General features: G+C 49.1%; 1 protein-coding gene across 5 annotated transcripts in view; it reads right to left on the bottom strand.

The window, feature by feature from the left end:
• Window positions 1-5,407: 5,407 nt before the first annotated feature.
• The window catches only part of PMEPA1 (prostate transmembrane protein, androgen induced 1), a 45,131-nt gene continuing 31,765 nt past the window's right edge, over window positions 5,408-18,773 (bottom strand). For 3 of the 5 annotated variants that reach the window (XM_035548426.2, XM_035548428.2, XM_035548427.2), the window contains exons 2-4: window positions 15,748-15,902; window positions 11,413-11,466; window positions 8,569-11,307 (exon numbers count right to left, since the gene is read on the bottom strand). In XM_035548426.2, the coding sequence (XP_035404319.1) occupies window positions 10,759-11,307; window positions 11,413-11,466; window positions 15,748-15,902 (758 nt within the window). In that variant the 3' untranslated portion in view covers window positions 8,569-10,758. Of the gene's footprint in view, window positions 6,775-8,156; window positions 8,265-8,567; window positions 11,308-11,412; window positions 11,467-15,747; window positions 15,903-18,773 lie in introns of those variants that run through there. The other 2 variants (XR_007708930.1, XM_035548425.2) reach the window with 2 other exon arrangements.

The raw sequence follows: 18,773 nt of genomic DNA, 5'->3' as shown, positions 1-18,773 counted from the left end.
CCATTTGCTCAAGTCCTGTAACTGATCCAAGAGCTGAAGACCAGAGGAAGCCCCATGCGTGGTCAGCACACACAGAAGCAGCTACTCGTGGCTGTGCTTTTACCAGTGCAGGTGGCACTAGAAGCCAGAACAGGAAAGTGAAACCAGTTCGTTTTCCCATAAACCAGGACTTCAAGAGAAAAGGCAAAGTCAGTTTTCCAAACTCACATTTGTTTACAGCAATTGCTCACGACTGGTCACATTTGTTCATGACACTGAGACTTCATTTCCAGGCAGAAAACCTCCTAAAGAGTCAGGCATCTTCTGAGAAATCAGGAGAGCTGAGCAAGCTTGAACAGACTGAAGGAGTCAGTCCACTTCCTTAAAGCCTCACTTCATGTCGTGCCTTTTCTACGGCACAAGGAGCCTCACTTACATTCCTGACACAGCACCTTTGTTCTCTGGTGCAGCTACTCAAACACCACGCTCCCTGCGATGGCAGGGCTTCCTTTGAAGCATTGCCAGGCTGTAGGCAGTGGGATCGCATCCTTGTAGGTACATGCAGAGCAAACATACTGGGCATGCCTCACTTTCCTCGAGATGTGGTGCACAGAAAGCACCTGCCTGCATTGCCTTCAGTAGGTTTTTCTGCAATAAAGGATTGTTTCCCCATTGTAGGTTACTCAACAGATGTAAGTTCTCACCAGCAAGGTGCAAGTACATACAGGCACTGTGCAAATTTGCAGAAATTGTTTATACAAGTAGTTCATTTGAACATTTACAGTAAAATCTACCCTGGAAAAGGTAAATAGAGGTGCAGTTTCATGCCACTCTTCCAGTGTTACTGTAGATATAGACATATTTAGTAAGTTTTTCTTCCAGTGTGGGGACTACACTCCCAGCTGACCTGCAGTGGTGCAGGAGAAAGAGGAAGCTTTCCAGACCTCCTGTTTGCAGAGCAATGAAACATAACAGGGCTCAGAGATCAGAAGGAAAACAGACCTCTCGCTCCTGCCCCACGCCCCTGTTTTCCCTCCCCAGGTTATATTTAGCTCCTACCCCACCCACAGGAGAGCTGCCCAAGCACTTCAGGGAACATCAAACCTTCCTCCCCCTCGGCTGGGAAAAAACAACAGAGCCGTGCAGCTGGGCAGAGGGAAACAGCAGCTCTCCAGAGGCAGAAATAGGGGTGAGGAAGAAAGCAGTAGGGCCCATCATGGTCATACATGATTTGTTTTTTAGCCTGATTCTCCTCATTTGAATATCACAGAGCTTTGATCTGGGATTCAAGAGAAAATCTGTGTGTGCTCTGTGATGGACAAGTGCACTAACAAGCTCTCTGGTGTGAGCATGTGCTTAAGGCTTGTCATCCCCTGTGAGGAAGCCACCAGTGTGTGCTCACCCCGAGGCACAACCCACCCGAGCTCTCCTCACATCCACACCAGCTCTGCTGCCTACGCCAAACCCCACAGTCTTTCCCTAAAAGGACACAAAGCACCCTGAAGGTGATCTTACATGGCTATTCCAGAGCTCCTAAAGGGCTCGGACGCCTAATCCTTACCCATCTTAGGGGACCATAAACAAAACTGCTGTCATTATTGCGCCAAGACCTTTAACTCAACGCTTCAGTGTCAGAAAAGGATCTATAGCCACAGCCCCCCCTCCTCAGGGGCACGTTGTGACAGAGGGAGCTTACCCACCTGTGACAGCACAGTGACCCCCCCCCGTGGGACTGTAGGGGTCCCCAGGGTGGCACCCTAACCCTGGGTCAGGCACATTCACCTTACGGTGTTTTTGATGTGCCCAGGCTCAGGGCGTGCATCCAGAAGGTGAAAACACTCCCATTTACATCTTGAGAGCAGAGAGGCCACAGCAGGAAGGGGAAGGCCAGGGCCTGGCAAGCAGCATGGGGGGGCTGCCTCATCCCCCAGACTCCTCATTAAACCAGGCTGCTCGTTAGCAGTGTGCCCAGCACCAGGGCAGTGGCTGCCTACTTCAGTCACTCCCGTAACCAAACGCAACTCCCCAGAGCCACACTGAGCTAACTGCTCTCTGCCCAGGCTCCCCATTGCAGGGCATAACTGCTCCGACAGACTGCTTCTTGACTGGCACCCAGAACTCACCGCTAGCCGCTGCGATCATGATTTATCGCTGCTGCCAGCCATCAGTCTCAAGGCAGCCGCTTGTGTTTGAGCCAGGAGCCAGGACAGCCCAAGGAAGGGGCCGAGCACCCACCAGGAGCTGACAAGCAATGAATCCCGACCAGCAACAGAGCCTCTCCCACATCTCCCCACATTTCAAAACCCACTCCAAGAGCACTGCATCACCTTTCTGTCTTCCTAAGCCTTTCTGTACTTTATATCACGGCTCCTCTGCCTGGTCCAGAGCCATTAGCTCAGATAGAGATCCAAATTTCACACAGGCACTTTTAATCCTACCTGAGCAGGGGCTCACCACATGCTGAAGCAGGGGGAATGCTGCAGAGCAGAGCAGCCGCCAGCTTGGCCCCACTCAGCCCCCAGGAACCAGCAACGCCACCAGAGCAGCCACAGGCAATCAATGCACTCAAAGCTGCCTGTGATGCTCCTGCAGAGCTGAGCTTCAGGACGCCCTAAAAAATGCCATAAATCCCAAGCACACCACAAAAAGAAGCAGCATAGAGAAGACTGCTGTTTCAGAGGATCCAACAAGCCTTCTAATCACTGGGGCAGCTTAAATTGCCTTCCAGGGCAGGGTGGGATTGTGCTCACCTGTGCAGGACCAGCCGTGCTGCCTGGCCCCAGCCCCACACATCCTGTGCTGTAGGGCCGAGCTGCCGCAGCGCTCCCAAGCAGGGGCAGAGGGTGTGCGATGTCAGTTTGCTCCAGCAGCCTGCAACCAAAGTGGATTCAGGCAGAGCTTTTCCAGCCCCATCACATCTAGCAGCACAAGCACTGCTGGGGCATCGTGCCCCAGTGCTAAGGCCAGGTGGGGAAATGTCCCCTGTCCCCAGCACGGAGCTGCTGCCGGGCACAGCAGCCCCGATGAAAGGCTGGCATGGGTGGGCTAGCACAGTGCCTTGAGGAAGGCGAAACAGCCAAGGTTTGGGTTAGGACAGGCGGATAAAATACAGAGACAAAAAAAAGGGGAAAAAAAAAGCTGCTGTGAAGTTTGGATGCTTTGAAGTTGGAATTTGCACCTTCCAGTGAGCAGAGCCAGAAACGCTGCAAAAAGGGCCTCAGTCTTGGAAGCGCAGGGTGAAGCTGAATCTCCTTGCTGAAGTCCTATTAAATTTGCAGCGCAGAAATCTGTTTAAAATCAAAGCCTTTGCCACTTGTGGTTTCCAAAAGTCGCAAAACTGTTTCTTCCACTGAGCTACAGGGGAAAAAAAAAAAAAAAAAAAAAGTTAAAAATAATCTTTTGCCAATCAGCCATGCTGCAGTGTCCCCAGATCACCTTATTAGCTGCAGAAAGGTAGCCTAGTAACAATATTTCTCTGCCCATTCCCACGCACTGTGTTGGTTGGATTTGTTTTTTGTAGGTTTTTTTTTTCATTAAAAAAAATCCCCTTTGGAAAATGTGGTTTCATCTGAGTTCTCGTTTTCTGTGGGAAGACGTCGGTTTCGGCTGTGAATCCAAAAATGAAAAAAACTGTCATTCCAAAACAGAGACTGAAAACAAAACCCTGCCCTTCCCCGCAGTCCGTGGGCCTGGGGAAAGGTGGCTGCTCCTACCTCGGTACTTGTGAGCCTGACTTTGGGGAGGGGGCACTGCTCCTCTCGCAGAAGTTGGGGCGTTTTGGGGTGAACTGAGAGGACAGCAAGTGGCTGGGATGCTCATGAACAGCCCCAGCACATCGCTGCCCTGCTGCCTGCCAGGACTGCACCCAGTGAGCCCACAGCACCCCGTTTGCTGCCCCCAGCGCTGGGACGTTCAAGCACACGGACTCTTTCTCACCATCTCCTGGCCTTGCTGTTTGGTCCCTTGGGGTCACACTCGTGGTGTTATGCTCTGAGCAAGCCATTTGAATTTTTATCTGTGTTACTCATGGGGCATGAAATGAGACATCTGTGTGCTTTTAGGATTAGGGGCTGAGTTTCCATGAGCACTTCACGGCCCCATAGAGATCCCACTGTATTTTGAGCTGTTAGTGGCAGTGCTTGCAAGCAGGCTCTAGGTAGGAGCAGAGGTGATGACGATTGCAATGAAGATAAAATCATGGCCTCATTACCTGCTCGACCCCATGCAAGGCAGTGATTTGTGTATTTTGGACCATGCACACATGTGGAAATGCATGTCTTGTTTCCTAAAGGCTATCCGCCAGCACAGAGCCACCAGTAACTGGTCCTGCCACTGGCCTGCTAGCAGGGCAGGTTTCAGCAGCTATGACAGCCTTCCCAGAGGGAAAAAGGAATCCAACCCTTAAGAGCCAAGCTTCGGGATAAAGCACCATCTTGAGAGCGAACATATTATGAATGTTAGCTTCAAACACTCATCTAAGTTGCTCAGTTGGTAAAACGGAGTGAGCAGGTTTCTGCTCATTTCAAACAGGACTTAGAGGAAAAAAGGCTTCCTGATTAACAGCTGCTGTTTTGTAAATGGACTGGGAGGCACCAAACGGTGACAGATCCGGCACTACGCCATCTTCAGAAGTACTCCGTGATGCCACCAGGGCATGGGAACGTGCCGGGTTGGAAGCTGCATCACTTGTGGGGTCCCAACAGCAGGTGGGGGCCATCCCCAACCCAAGTACCCCACATCTGCTGCTGTACAGCTGCTTCTGACACCCAGGGATTTTGAGTGATTTTGGTCCAAACCAGACCTGTTTGGGTATTCAGCCCAGCAGAGTCTAGGGCGAGTCTCTGAGCCTTGCCAATGCAGCCAGGCACCAGCATGGCTTTAAACAAAAGCCATTTTCTTCTTTAATTTAAAACATTAAAGAATTCCAACCTAATCCTGCTCTTTCCAGCACGGTGCCCCCCCGGTGCTGGCTTTCCAGCAGCAAGGACAGCAGGAGTTTCACAAAACACACCGTGACTGGGAGGTAAGTGGCACAGCCCCAGGCCCAGGGCCAGAGGGTAGGATTTGGGGTTCTTGCTCCTGACCTGCAATTACGCTGCTTGCAGCCATCCCCAGAGACATTTGGCAAAGTGGCCCCCAGCTGGGCTGCCACCAGCTCCTGCTGCTGCCAGCTCCCCACATCAAGGCCAACTCTCCTCCACGTGGCCACCCAAAGCAGCTGGAGGGGCCTCCTGTCAAAGCGCAGGGATTCCTACAGGCCTCTCATTCTCAAGAGGGAACCCAAGGTCTGCCAAAGGCAAGTGAATCTCCAGGAAATCCTTCCGAAATAGAAAAAGAAAACCCCCTGCAAACAGTTGAGTTTTCAATCATTTTAATGTGATCACTGCAATTTGACCACAGTCTCAGAAAGAAAAAAGTCACACAAATTTTCTGTGCTTAGGATTTGAGTCAATCTACACAGTTCTTGTTGATTGACGATTATTCAAGTTAAGACCTTCTGACCATCAGTGGTGTTCTTGTCTGAAAGGCAGGATCGCAAGTGTTGTAAATATTGGTGCAAAACAGGAATGCTTCTTCTGGAATTAAAGCTGCGACACCTGATCTACTCAAAAGAAAACAGAATTGTACACGCACACACACACACACACACGGATCTAGCATGCAAATACACCAGGAACCAGCTACAGCTTCACGGGAAAAAAAAAAACAAAACACATTGTGTCAATACATACGTTGGCCTGTAATTCAGAAGGCTACTTAACAAGGAAGGGGGCAAAATACACAAATATCAAAACGCGAGAATATTCATTTTCCAATATTTGAGAAGAAAAGAGGAAGAGCTTTTTAAATTACATTGTGTTGGCAAACTCTGATCTGTAGGTAACAAAGCAAAAGGTGAAGGCAAATTTTCCAAAGTATTGTAAAATTTATTGTATAAGTATTGCAGCTTTTAGAATGACATATAATTGCCACTATTGGTTACTGTTACACAATAAGCGTTTACAACAGATTTTTGTAAATTGGCATCAGAGTACATATTCATACTAAAACAGCAAAATATAGATAAGTACTGCATTGCATGTGCTGTCAATAGTTTACATAAGTTTAAACTTGAACAGAACTCAGGATACAGGACTGCCTATAACAAACTCCAAAGCCAAAGCAATGCAACTGGAAGTTTAAGAAAATATTAATACAATGAAATGTGTCTATAAGGCAGGCAAATTAGGACTTGTAATGTTGTCCTTCATGAGCTTCTATAGTACAGCAAAAATTTGAAGCGCAGTTTCTGGAAAACTTTTTATTTTTTGTAGCTTTGTGTTGTACATAGAAAATCTCTGAGCAATACAGAGACAGAAGAGATTAAAAATTCATTCTGTTCTTGCCTAGCACTGCTAATGCTACACATCTGGATTCAGTCCTTTTTCAATCCTTAGTAAAAACGTTGGGCTTTTATTTATTTACTTTTAATATAGCAGTTAGTGCAATTTTGTAGTTTTATACACATACAAAGGGTGAATTCTCCAGAAAGCAATTAGATTTCCTTATACCCCCACTTAAGATAGAATGGATTTTGTGACACGTATGGAAACAATGCACTAGATTAGTAAAGCTGATCTCCAAACCACTGAACTCAAGGGTTGTGAAGGGGACTGAAGTTTTACCAGTGTCAGAACCAAACGAAAGCCATTCTTCCTTGCCATCCTTACTGAAAAAGCCATGTTCACATTCCAGGTCATTAAGTTTCGGTGGCACATTCAGGGTGTTGTTCACCATACTGCATGCTAAGAACATCTGCAAGATTAACAACCCCTTTTAAAGCTAACATGACTCTCAAAACTTTGAGCAAAAAGGCAGGCTAGGACAAGAGGTTGCTAAGCGTTAGCAATGCCTTGTTTCTTCTGCTTTTGTCTAAAGTAAGTCATTCTTAAAGGCTCTGAACCTCTCTCTGCAGACAGCTGCGGATGTGGGAGACCCCCTGGAGCGGGCAGGAGCCAAGCTCCTGGCACGGGTCTCTCTGCATCTGCACCAAGGCCAAAAGGGACCAAGGAGAGATATCAGCAATGGCATGCACGGCCAAGTCTCTGCCTTGGTGGCGGTACGGGACAGGGGTATTGGGAAGAAATGGACCCCGAGGCAAAAAGTAACATTAAATAGCAATAATAATAATAATAATAATAATAATAATAACAACAACAACAATAATAACAACAACAATAATAATAAAAAAAGGCTAGACCATTATTTCTAAACACCCATTCAGAACTTGGAGTTGATCTGGGCCCCAGATCTGTTTTCTGCAACGGAAACACAGAGTTTTCAGGGCAGCAAAGCAGCGGGATGCAAAAAAAAAAAAGAAAAGAAGCCAGGCAAAAGGCAAAAACACGGCTGCATGTCCCAAGTCCCACGGAGGGGCTGGGGCTCCCCTTCCACCGCTGCCCGCAGCTCCCAGGAGCCCCCAGCCCCAGCGGCAGCTCGGTTTTGGGGCAGGACATGGGCTGAAAGGCAGCGTTTGCAGTAGGAGTTTGGTACTGATGAGCCATCCCATTTTATGCTCATTAAATTCCACATACAAGGGGAAGAGCAAATGAAACTGGACCCAGCAACTCAACAAAGGGATCGAGGAACTGCAATGCTTGGGGTGAGGTTTGTGAAATGAGACTTCACACTGGGAGGTGATGGGGGGAGTGGAAAGAGAGAGAGAACCAGTTGAAATTTCAAGGACTTCAAAGCACCGGAGCTGCACTGCACGCCTAGCCCCTCTTGTGCACCCCTGGGTGCCTTCGCGAGCTCCAGCCCCTCACTGCCTCCTCCGGGGGCTCCGTGCCCGGAGCACTGCCATGCCACAAGACAACTCGGCTACTTAACAACCTCCGGTCCCGATGACACCTCCTTACTCACTACTCAGTTTCAGATGTGTGATGCATATTCCACCCAAAACCTGCTGAGGTAACCATTTTTTTTTTTTTTTGTAGCAAACAAACTATTTTAGGTCACAGAGCAACCCCCACCCACCCCCCCCAACAAAACCCAACAACACTATTCACGCGTTTTGGCTCAAGAGGGCAGTAGATATTATATTTCAGTTTGTCTTTTGGTTGGTATCTCATTTACAATATCCACCACAGTTTCCTACCCAGGCAGGTAGGCGATGTGCATAAATGTATTCAAGTTACCTTACAAAGAGTCCAAGAACCCAAGTGGCAGAGGGAGCACCGCGCGCGGCTCGGCACATCGAGCTGGCTCAGCCGGGAGGGGAGCGGTGCCAGCAGCAGCAGTCCCCGCTGCAACGAGGAATTGGAAAAGTGAACGCAAGGTCCGAAGGAGCAAGAGACCAGACGCTGGTTACTTGTGACGCTAATGATGATTTTGTTTTTCCCCTCTTGAAAAAGGGAGGGTTACTGTTTCGTTAATAAGGCACTAAATAGACATGTTACATAAAGGAAAGATACGTTTTTAAAAACTCGTATAAATTCATCAGTTTTGTACCTTTCATGACAAACTAGTTATTCTCCTTTGCAGGACATTTTTTTTGTGGCTTTTTTTTTTTTTTTTTTAGTTTTTAAGGTCATCAAAATTTAGGTTGCACGACTGTAAAGCTATGAAGATTTCAAGAGCTGTGGAAAAGCGGTTTGAAGTACTGAGAAGGTACATGACTATTTCTAGGCAAAAAATAAAAAAAAAGCAAAAAACAATGATCAAACTTCAAGTTCAGCTATTCTTCGTCTTCTTTAAAATATATATAAATATTGTTCAAATGGTCAGAACTTCAAAACTGTTCTCATGCTTATTTTTTTTTTTGTTCAAGTAATAGAAAAGTTGCTTAAAAACAATAGTTATTGCCTTTATATCTTTCATTTATGTCACTCTACTAGATAGCATCCTGCAGAAAATGAGATCGCACCTCCTCGCCAACCCCTGGCTCCCCGCGCTTGCCCTGCCCGCCCTTCCCAGTGCCGGCAGCCCCTGGGCACGGCCGTGGCTTCTCCCTTCGGGTTTCTCGCGCGCTCAGGTTCCTCACTCACTCGCTCTGTCACGTACAAATTCACCACGAGGGCAAAAACACCTACCCGACATCTACGCGGTACACAAAAATGTAAACAATAGCATAGTTAAGACAAAACGATTCTGAAACGGAGATAAATTAAAAGACGCACGACATCTGGAGGGGAGGACGCTGGCGGGCGAGGGACGGTGCCGTTTTGAATGAAGAAATCTTCAGAAGAGGTAAAGGGTTTTTGCTTCTAAAGCATTAAGCGTTTTTCTTTAGCCTTTAGTTAATACATCACAGGAGCAGATTCGTTTCCATCTACTGTATTTTACGCCTCTTTAGCTAGGATAATAAAGCAAAAAACAGCAATGACCAGAGGCAGCCCAGGGGAGCTGCAGGGTTGAGGCACGACTGCGCACTTCCATTCCACATACGGGTTTGGGAATTTCACATGAACCAAAAATGACTTCCCCGAACAACACACTTTTCAGCTCGGCCTTTCAGCGAGATATTTAAACCCCCTCTGAAAGGCAGCCGGTGGGCACGGTACCATTTACTCACATCAGCTTCCACATGACTTATCTCCAAGCAGGGCCCTTCAGGTTAACATTGAAAGAAATAAACCAAAAAACGCTTAGTTCCTTCAGACACAGAAGTTTATTCTCATCCCCACCACCCCCCTCCAAAAAGTTAGAGGTTGTCCAAAAAAAAAAAAAAAAAAATCAAGTAATTTTTGTCTGCTTCTGCCATTACTGGCTCTCGGAAGCAGGGATTTTTATTTTTATTTTTTACCTTTGCACTCCCCAAACCCTCTCGGCTGACATGCGAACGCGCACTGACTCCTCCTGCTTTGTAGGGAACGTAGGGAACTTTGTAGGGAACGCCGGGAACTTTGTAGGGAACGCCGGCCCCGCGCAGGGGGCGCTGGAAATGAAGGCGTTGCGTAAGATGCAGTCTGGCTCGCTGCGCTCCTCGCGGGGCTGCCGTTTCCTCCTTAGCGTTTTTCCACCCCCTTCCAGCTACTTTGTTCTTCACTTTGACGAATATCCCTTAACGGTTGCATGGTAGACATGATAGAGGCTTTGACCAACACAAGCACTGACATATTTATATTAAAAAATAGTGCAAAATTTCAACATTTATATAAATAACTCTAAACCCCTGCTTTTGATTTTTTTTGTTTTTTTGTTTTTTTTTTTTTGTTTTTTTTTTACAACGTAATACACGCTTTTTGAGTTGGCACTCAAAAAATTGCCATTTTTCTTCTAGTTCAGAAAACAACTTTTTTTTTTGAATAGGCCTCTTCTAATACAAAAATACTCCTGCTCCTTACACATACACTTTCTCTTATTTTTAATATATATTTATATATTTATATTGCAGATCTTTAAACAAAATGTTTTTTGTGCAAATATTTTGTCTTTAAAGTTAAGTGAAATAATCAAACAAAAAAAAAGCATTCACACACAGCTCAACTAGAAACAAAAAAAAAGGACTACAGTTGATTTTTTTTTTCCTTTTTAAACGTCTAGACACAGCTCAATAAAGAAATGTTTTTGCAAGCTTTGTAGGCTTGTGCATTCAGACCAGACATAACAAGTAAATATTTATACATGGAGAGATGGGGAAGGGCTTTTTTTTTCTTTGCTCATCTTCCTCAACTCTCAATCTCTCTCCTTTTTCTTTTAACGAGAAGTGCAGAGTGTTTCATTTAACTTTCTTGATTTTTTTTCCTTTTTTTCCTTTTTCATTTTTTTCATTTTTTTTCTTGTTTTAATTTTTTTTTTTTAAAAGGGGTGCCCTTTTTGTTTCTCTTTCTCTTTGTTCCACGCGGTTGTGCTCTCAAGGCCATTGATTTGTGAATGATGGAGTCTGCTGCCCTCCAAGAGCGAGGGCATCCCGCTGTTGTTCTGCTGGTGCTGGTAAAACGTCGACCCGGGGTAGTGCCCGATCACCTCGCTGTAGGTCGGCGGCGGTCCCTCCATCCTGCCATTGCTCCCATAGCAGGTCGCGCTGATGCCAGAGTTACTGCTGGGGGGGCACGGCCCCCCGTACACGGAGTTATCTATCAAGTCACTGTCGAAGATGGTTCTGTTGGGGGGCGCGCGCACCGACTCCCTGTTGAGCTCCATTTGCTGCTCGGGGTCGCGCAGCTGCAGCGTGCAGGGTCCCTGGTACGGGGGGGGCTCCTCGCCGTCCGACAGCGAGATGGTGGGGGGCAGGTCGATCTCGTGCTGCAGGTAGGGGTAGGTGGGCTGGAACCTGTTGAAGCGGTCCCTCTGCAGGAATGACGGCACCGCCAGCCGGTCGCTGGGCCTCGGGGTGTAGATTTGCTGCTGGAGGGGAGAGAGAGAGAGAAAGGGCGGCAGGACCGTGAGGCTCAGCCCCATGGCACGGGGACAGGCGGCGTTGGTGGCACGCGGTACCCGCAGCGCCCTCACCTCTGCTATCCCGTTCCCCGACACCGTGCTTTCCGACGGCCACAGGCTGCCCTCCTGCATGGGAAAGGAGAAGAGAGGCGAGGGTCAGGCTCAGCAACGCGTGGCCCCGACCTGCTCCGAAGCATTCGACCCGCTCTGGTATGAGTGGAAATACCACTGGAATACCCCTTCCGATCAGGATTCCCCTCCGTTTTCAGCCCCATTTGTATTTAGTCAATCACTCGCAGAACGAATGATGGGAATGACACCAGCACATAACGCTCCCCCGCTTGTAGGCTTCCCCCTCCCACCCGCGCCCACCCACCAGGTTCCTCTCCCCGCTTCCAACACGCCTCAGCGGTGTTTTTCAGTATGGGATCCGTGAGCCAGGGGTGATTCACAGCGTACCCGAGAACGCTCCATGAACTAATGGCAAGATTAAAAAAACACAACAAAACTCACACCCACATTCGGATGCAAGCGATCAAGGAAATCATGGGAAAATAAAGAGAATAAGCGAATACTCAGATGTTAAGCTTAATTTTGATTTGGCTACAAAAAAATACATCTACAGCAACAGGATGCTTCTACAGTATTTTTTCCCCAATAGGATTCCAGGTTCTTGCTTAAAAAGACTGAGGAGCTGCGGTCTAGAGGCTTCCCTACACTGCAGGCATCAGCCCTGATTCTGCAATCTGAACCCTGGCGCCAACAACCCGAGGCATGAAAATCCCACAAGCCAATTTCCCCCAAACCATGGGACTGGTTTACAATTCATAATCAAAACAAACAAACAAACAAGCCTCCTTCCATTGGCTGCTGATACTGCGAACACACACCGTTCACCGTCTACACTTTTGCCGTAAGACCTAAAATATTTAAATATTGCTAATATTCATATACAGCAACATCGCTCCGGGAGACAAAGCTGGAGGAAAACAAGCCAGGAGGCTCCTAATTACAACCCGCAGTCGCTGGCACTTCCCATCCCTTGCAGGTGAATCTCCAGTTCTGGCACCGGCAGACGCGTTTACCACCAGGGGAAAGAAAATGCCAGGCACCTTTTCTTTTCCCTTTTTCCTTTAAGGATAAAGCATCCCTTCCAAAGGCCCCTCTTGGACCCAGCCTGCGCAGCGGGGCTGCCAACCACAGACTCTCCCTCTACAAAACACCTTTCTTACCCGGGGCACAGGGGGGCTCCCCCCTGCCCAAGCAGCTTCAGGCTCCCCAGCCACGAACCCCTTGCCTCCAGCACTGCTGCGGAGCCCCTCTGAGTAAAGGCTCGTGTCTCATTTTATGAAGTCAACATCAGGATTAAAACTGCCAGGAAGCAGTAGCTAGGTGGGCAAATCTCACAGGCAGAAAACAGGAATATTCTCATCCTTCGTGTTCTGGCTGTGTCCCCAGCTTCACAGCTCTCCTTGCATACCTTCTGCTTCCAGAATATTTAGGACGTGAGTTCATCAGCAATGGCCCTGTCCAGAAAGCTGTGATTTTACAAAATGGAAGTTAGGCCTTGATGAGCAATATGGCTTTAAAAGCCTCTGCCAGTATTCCAGGATTCGCTTCAGAATCTAAAATTACTTTTTAATTTCTTTTTAGAGATCAGTCTTCGGCTTTTATAGAACCACTTGTTTGAGTAATGTCAGAGAATTCCCATCGCAAAGCTGAGTGGTGCAGATTAAGTTTCTGAGCCTTCAGGAGGACGCATTTTCCATTTTTTCTTAGAGCAGGTCTCATTACTCCAAGGGTGCAGGGTCAGTGCCATTCTTATTGGGGAAAAAAAGAAAAAGAAAGTTTTTTTACATTTCTTGAAGATTCTCAGTTCTTGAAAAATAGAGGTGCCCGTTACAAGGAGACGGTTTAGGTAGAACTGATAGAGCTGTGACTGAGAAACAGGTGCAGCAACGTAAAAATTCCACGCTACCGGGAACCACATTAAAAAAACCCCACACCTTTGGGGAAATGAATTTCTCCTCCAGTTGTAATTTTTGAGCTACGAGAAGAAAGGACAATGACTGCAGCTCTAGCAGCACTCTGACCACGGGATGAACTACTTTAATATTTTAGAAGATGAAAAGCGTGTTTGTAGCTCCAGTGCCTGTCTGGTCACAACAGCCAAATGAAGTTTGGGATTTAGAAAGCCCAACACCAGTTCAGTGCAAGTTTAATGGATTACACAAACGGGTATCTCGCTCAGCACAGACGCTGCTTGCTGTCCTCGAAGGCGCATTTAGGCTGGAGCGGTTTTCTACAAGAAGACACGCTGTGCTGAATCCGAAACGAGCCACCTTTAAAATCCTTACTGCTGCTGATCCCACTGCAAGGAGCTCCCTGCTTCGTGCCCGGGGTCTTCTCCGTCGCTCCAGGAAGGCTCTGGGGCCATGAGGGAAGCTCGGCTCCCACTTCATGACGCTGGCAAAGATGGCCAGAACAGGGAGAATTATAAAGGGTGCAGCCCCCCAAAACGGTATGTTCGTGTTCCTCTCCTTAGCTCTGAGAAAGGTTTAGAAGACTCTGCGTCCTCACAGAGGTCTGGCAGCTGTACAGAGGTAAATCTCTGCTGAAAAGCCATTTAATTGCTCACGCGTCTGAAGGCTGAATAAATAACGGAGCTGTTTCGGTGCAGGGATTGGGCCAAAAAACACCAGGATGTTTTTGGCCTGGTGGGAGGAAAAGGAGGAGGATTTTTTTCCTGAACAGTCAAGACATTTTGTTTCAACCTGGGATTTTTGTTCCACCGCCACACGACTTTCTCTTCTTTCCACTTTAGCCTTCTTCTTCTTTCTTCATTTTCAAGAAAATAAAAACAGGCAACTTGAAAAAGGCTTGTCCTGGTATTTATTAGAAAACTGTAAATGAAGCATTTTGGTGTTTTTCAAGTAAAACATTCTGGAAGCAATAAAACAAAATAAAACAAAATAAAATGTGTAAATGGGAGAACAGTCTGCTACTCTCAAGAACTCCTGTGCCCACACTGTGCTGCTCCAGGCACGGGGCTCTTGTTGCACGGCTTCAGGAGGCGGGCACGAGGCGCTCGCTGCCTTTGGACACACTCTCCACAGCTGACAAAACGAAGGGCGGTTTGATTGAGCTCAGGGTCTTCACAGCTCTCCCTCCGACCTGGCGTCTTCCTCGCTTCGGCACAGAGCACCCGGTGAGGGACCTCCGTACCCTGTGTGACAAAACGAGAGCACCTGTGGAGCAGGGACAGCGGGTACCTGCTGGCTGGGCAGCCCTCAGCAGCGGTGCACGTATTAAACCTGACGTTAGATCTCTCCGCTTTATAAAAGGGAATCAAAGGAAACTCAGAGTATTTGATCATTTTCCCGGATCCGATACAAGGGAGCGCAGCTCCGCGAAGCCCAGCACAAGGCAGCAGCGCCTGCTCAGCCCGCCCTGCGAGGCTGCAAACGAGGGCACGAAGCAGTGACCTTGAGGCAGCCCTACCGTTTATAAAGAGCTCTAAGATCCTTCAGGGTGAACGACAAAGAAACACATCAGTACGAGATATCCCTGCATGGGAAGACAGAGCCACGTAGGCAGCGGCGAATTGTACACGCTCAACCTCCAAGAAAATTTTGTCTTTTCTCTGTAGGTTCTTGTCGCTGAGCTGCTGCATCTGATGAAACCTCCAGCTCTGCTTAAACCAGCAGCTGCCGCGAGGCTGGAGAGGCTCCCCCTTGAATGCACGTTGGAGGTGCAGTTAACACATTTCTCCTCAGGCTTCTGTGAGCCACAGAGCCCGAGTTACGCGGGGAATCTCCCGAGCATCCCCTTGGAGAGGTTTCTGCTCGCGTGGCTGACGGGCATTTTCTGACACCTCCACTGCAGCAGTGACAGCACGACTTCACTTGTGACGAAAACTGGAGAAGGTCTTTCAGGATTTCCCATCCTCTTGAAGGCAGCAAAGAGATTTAATATGCTCATTTAGGACTCTCCAACCGGAGCTGCCAGTGGACTCAATACTTTGGGGCTGTAAATGCCAAGGCACATGCACCCAACAGCTGGCGGTACGTGGTGGTTTCAGGAACAGGACACACCAAGAACAGCCTCACGTGGTTACTTTACTAATGGAGAGTCCACATTGCAAAGCTCAGGACAAAATTGGAGGCTACGGCTGTCTGTATATCACAAAAAGCACCCCAAAAAGCCAGAGACATCCCTACACGGGCCCCACGTAACCAGGAAGACGCTGCCAGGACCCAACCTGGAGGGCGTCTTCACTCAGCGCTGAGTGGCACATGGGCAAACACAACTGAGATGAATGCCTTTGGCTCTCACATTTCCCCAATTTCACATCACTTGGCAAACAAGACAGTAAGACATGGATGAGAAGAGCAGCGTGTGACTTACTGATGACAGATTCTCGTCTCTCCGCCTCCCTTGGCTGTGCCGACTGATGAAGGATCGCGCAGAGAGTTTGTAGTGGTTCAGCAGACAGGTTATCACAACCACCATCACCATCATCACCACCACGATTATGATTATCTGTACAAACTCCAACTCCGCTGCAAGAGAGAGGGAGACACATTTTGAGCCACCTGAAAAAGCAGCACTTAATTGAGTGCAAGAAGCAGGAATTTGGCCAAGCAGCCGGTGACACAGTGCAGCTGCATCCTTCCCCCCCAGCGCTCCCAGACACACATACGTGGGCTCTGCATGCTCCGAGCCCAGCTACTTCATAAAAAAACACACATTAGTTCATGTCTTCGGTGCCACAGAACAGTCTCTAGGAGGGATCTTTAGACGTGCCCCACAAGGCACGGTTTTTTCCAAACTACAATCCAGACAAGACTTCCTGAACCCCTCGCTGCTGCTCCCGTCTGCAGTTTGCTAGGTGCAGCAGGCAGAGGTTCGGTGCCAGGTCGTGATGCCACAAGCCACGTGTAATCGGTCATAATGAACTCACTCAGCAGAAACTCAGCTAAAGTCTCGCTGTTCTCTTCCCATCACCACCACTCCTCTCTCCTGGGAGCACAGGGCTCAAGTCCTCCTCGGCACGCACGGGCACCAGGCACACGTCCCCACCGCCCCGGGGGGCTGCAGGTGCCATCAGCCCGCTGCCCAGCACCGGTCCATCTCCGGCTGACCTCGTGGTTTTCCAAAAGAAGCCCAATGGGACCGCCGGGTGCTGACTGTGCTCCCGTTCCCCGTCCTCCTGCAGCCGGCGCGTAGCGGAGCTGCGGCATCGCTGCCCGGGGCTCGGCCAGCTGACAGCGGCAGCTTGAGCGGCGTGAACTGGCACAGAGGAGAACTGCCAAAAATCCTCAAACAAACAAGAACGCGCAAACAGACCGGCCGGTTAACTCCGGAGACACTCAGCAGTATAAAGGAAAAAATAAATAAATAATCAAAAAACACACAAACAAATAAACACTCCTAAAATTTAAGAAAATAATTCCTCACACCTCACTGAGGCTAAATAAAACCGAGTGCCCCCCACCAACACAGCGCTAGGTAATTATTTCCATGCACCCAGAGAGTGGATGCTGCCCCCCCGAGTCCCCTCGCACCTGCGGAGCCCAGCGCTCCCCGCGCCCTCTGCAAGGGAAGGGCCAGGCCAGGGAAAACCAAATTCAACTGCTCTGGGCATTCAAAGTCTGCTTCTCAGTAGCAACAGCTACAAAACCCACCTTTGGGAACTGTGCCTTAAGGCGTCAGGGATGCTGCCCCCTGCATTTTATTTAAAAATACATTCGCAGGAAGACTGGCGGTGCCCCCAGGGGCAGTGTCGCACTGCTCCCACTGCCAGGGGTGGCTTCTGCTGAGTCAGGCAGATTTTTTTTTTGTTTAACGGAAAGTTTTCTCCTGGCAGGTGGCATTTAAGTGCCAGTAAAAGCAAATAAATGTCAAGAAAACAGCCCAGGTGGTAAGTGCTGCCAGTTACCTTGGAGTCCATCCTGCTACACAGCAGCTATTTCTGCCGCCGGGCAGGCGCACTTCCCACCATCCCAAAAGGTCCCCGAATGTTTAACCCGCCCCAGCCACCACCTTCCCAAAGCAGAGTGGTGCCCTGAAAGCAAGAACCGTACCTGGCACCTGCAGCTCAGGACCCCTGCAAGCACTGGAGGGGATGGGACTGAGGCTGGGGCTGGGCACGCAGCTGCACAGGTGCTCCCAGAGCAGGGGGCAGTGGCAGTGCCACCACGTGTCCCCAGCCTGGGGACAGTGACAAGGCTCATGAAAGGATGGAGGGAGGGCTTGTCCTGTTCCTCAGTCAGATTTATGGCCATCCACGGTCAGGAGGAACGAGCCTCTGGAGCAGCTGCAGAGCATCTCCGCAGGCTGAAGGCTTCGAGCCCCTTGATTCCAATTTTTTTGTTGTTGCTGATTTGTTTTTGCAAGGCAGGTTTCTGCACTTGCACTGCTTCCCTGGGTAACGGCCTCAGGCTGTGTGCAAAAGACCATTAAAGAAAAGGGGAAAAAAAAAGGCAAAAAACAACAACCAAAGAATTTAGGCGGATGAGTCAATTTAGCCTTAAATGCAACATGTGCTTTGGCCACAGCAAGAAGGCGCAAGGAAAAATAAACGAGGCCAGTGATGGAAAGCTTCCTTTCTTGTTAAAAAAGTTACATTTCTGAAGAAAAACAAGAGGCCGGCAGTTATAAATTAAAGTGCCTTTCCTAGAATGAGAGGCACGTTCAGTGAACCAAGTCCTGCCGAAATGCTCAGGGCAGTCTGGCGACACAGGTGAAGTTCTGGTCCTTAGGAAGAGCCAGGGGTCACAGTGGCAGGGACTTAGAGGTGGTGGGGAGAAGGAAAACATAGAGAATATATATGCTATTTACAAGAGACCTGAGCCAAGTCTTCGGCACGCACACAGACAAGGGGTGAGCGGAGCACGAAGCATGGGGTGGGATGGCGGCACCCCCGTTACTTGGGGCACTGCAGGACAGCTGCTGGGAGCAGTGGGCACTGGAGCCGTGGGGAAGGCTCCTGGCGGGCAGGGGCTCCCCCCGTGCCCGTCCCCCCCTGTAATCCCTCCGAGGTGCCCAGCAGGAGGGGTCGGGACCCCGGGACCCCTGGGAGCCAGCGCTGCGGGGCCAGGCTGGGTGACGCACCGCGTGCCGAGCTCTGAACCGGGGCATTTCAGCGCGAATCTGGTCTGTCACAGCGATCGCGTTGGCTTTATAAATAGAAGGCTGATTTTAATATCTTGCTTTGTGGGAGGGGGGAGGACAATTAAGCTGCAAATTAACATTCTGTAAACGGCTTTGGCAAAGCACTTCGGAATGACAAACCCTATCAGCTCCCATCTTTGGCTCTGGCCCTGTCACGACAACGGCCGTGCTCGTCTCCATTTTCCTTCCTTAGCCCGGGGAAGCAAACGCCTCAGCCTCCGCGCAGAGCACACCTGACCCCGTCCAGCACCACAGGC

The sequence above is a fragment of the Cygnus atratus genome, chromosome 16 (genome assembly GCF_013377495.2).
Source record: "Cygnus atratus isolate AKBS03 ecotype Queensland, Australia chromosome 16, CAtr_DNAZoo_HiC_assembly, whole genome shotgun sequence".
Classification (NCBI taxonomy): domain Eukaryota; kingdom Metazoa; phylum Chordata; class Aves; order Anseriformes; family Anatidae; genus Cygnus; species Cygnus atratus.
This window is presented reverse-complemented; position numbering and strand designations above follow the sequence as displayed.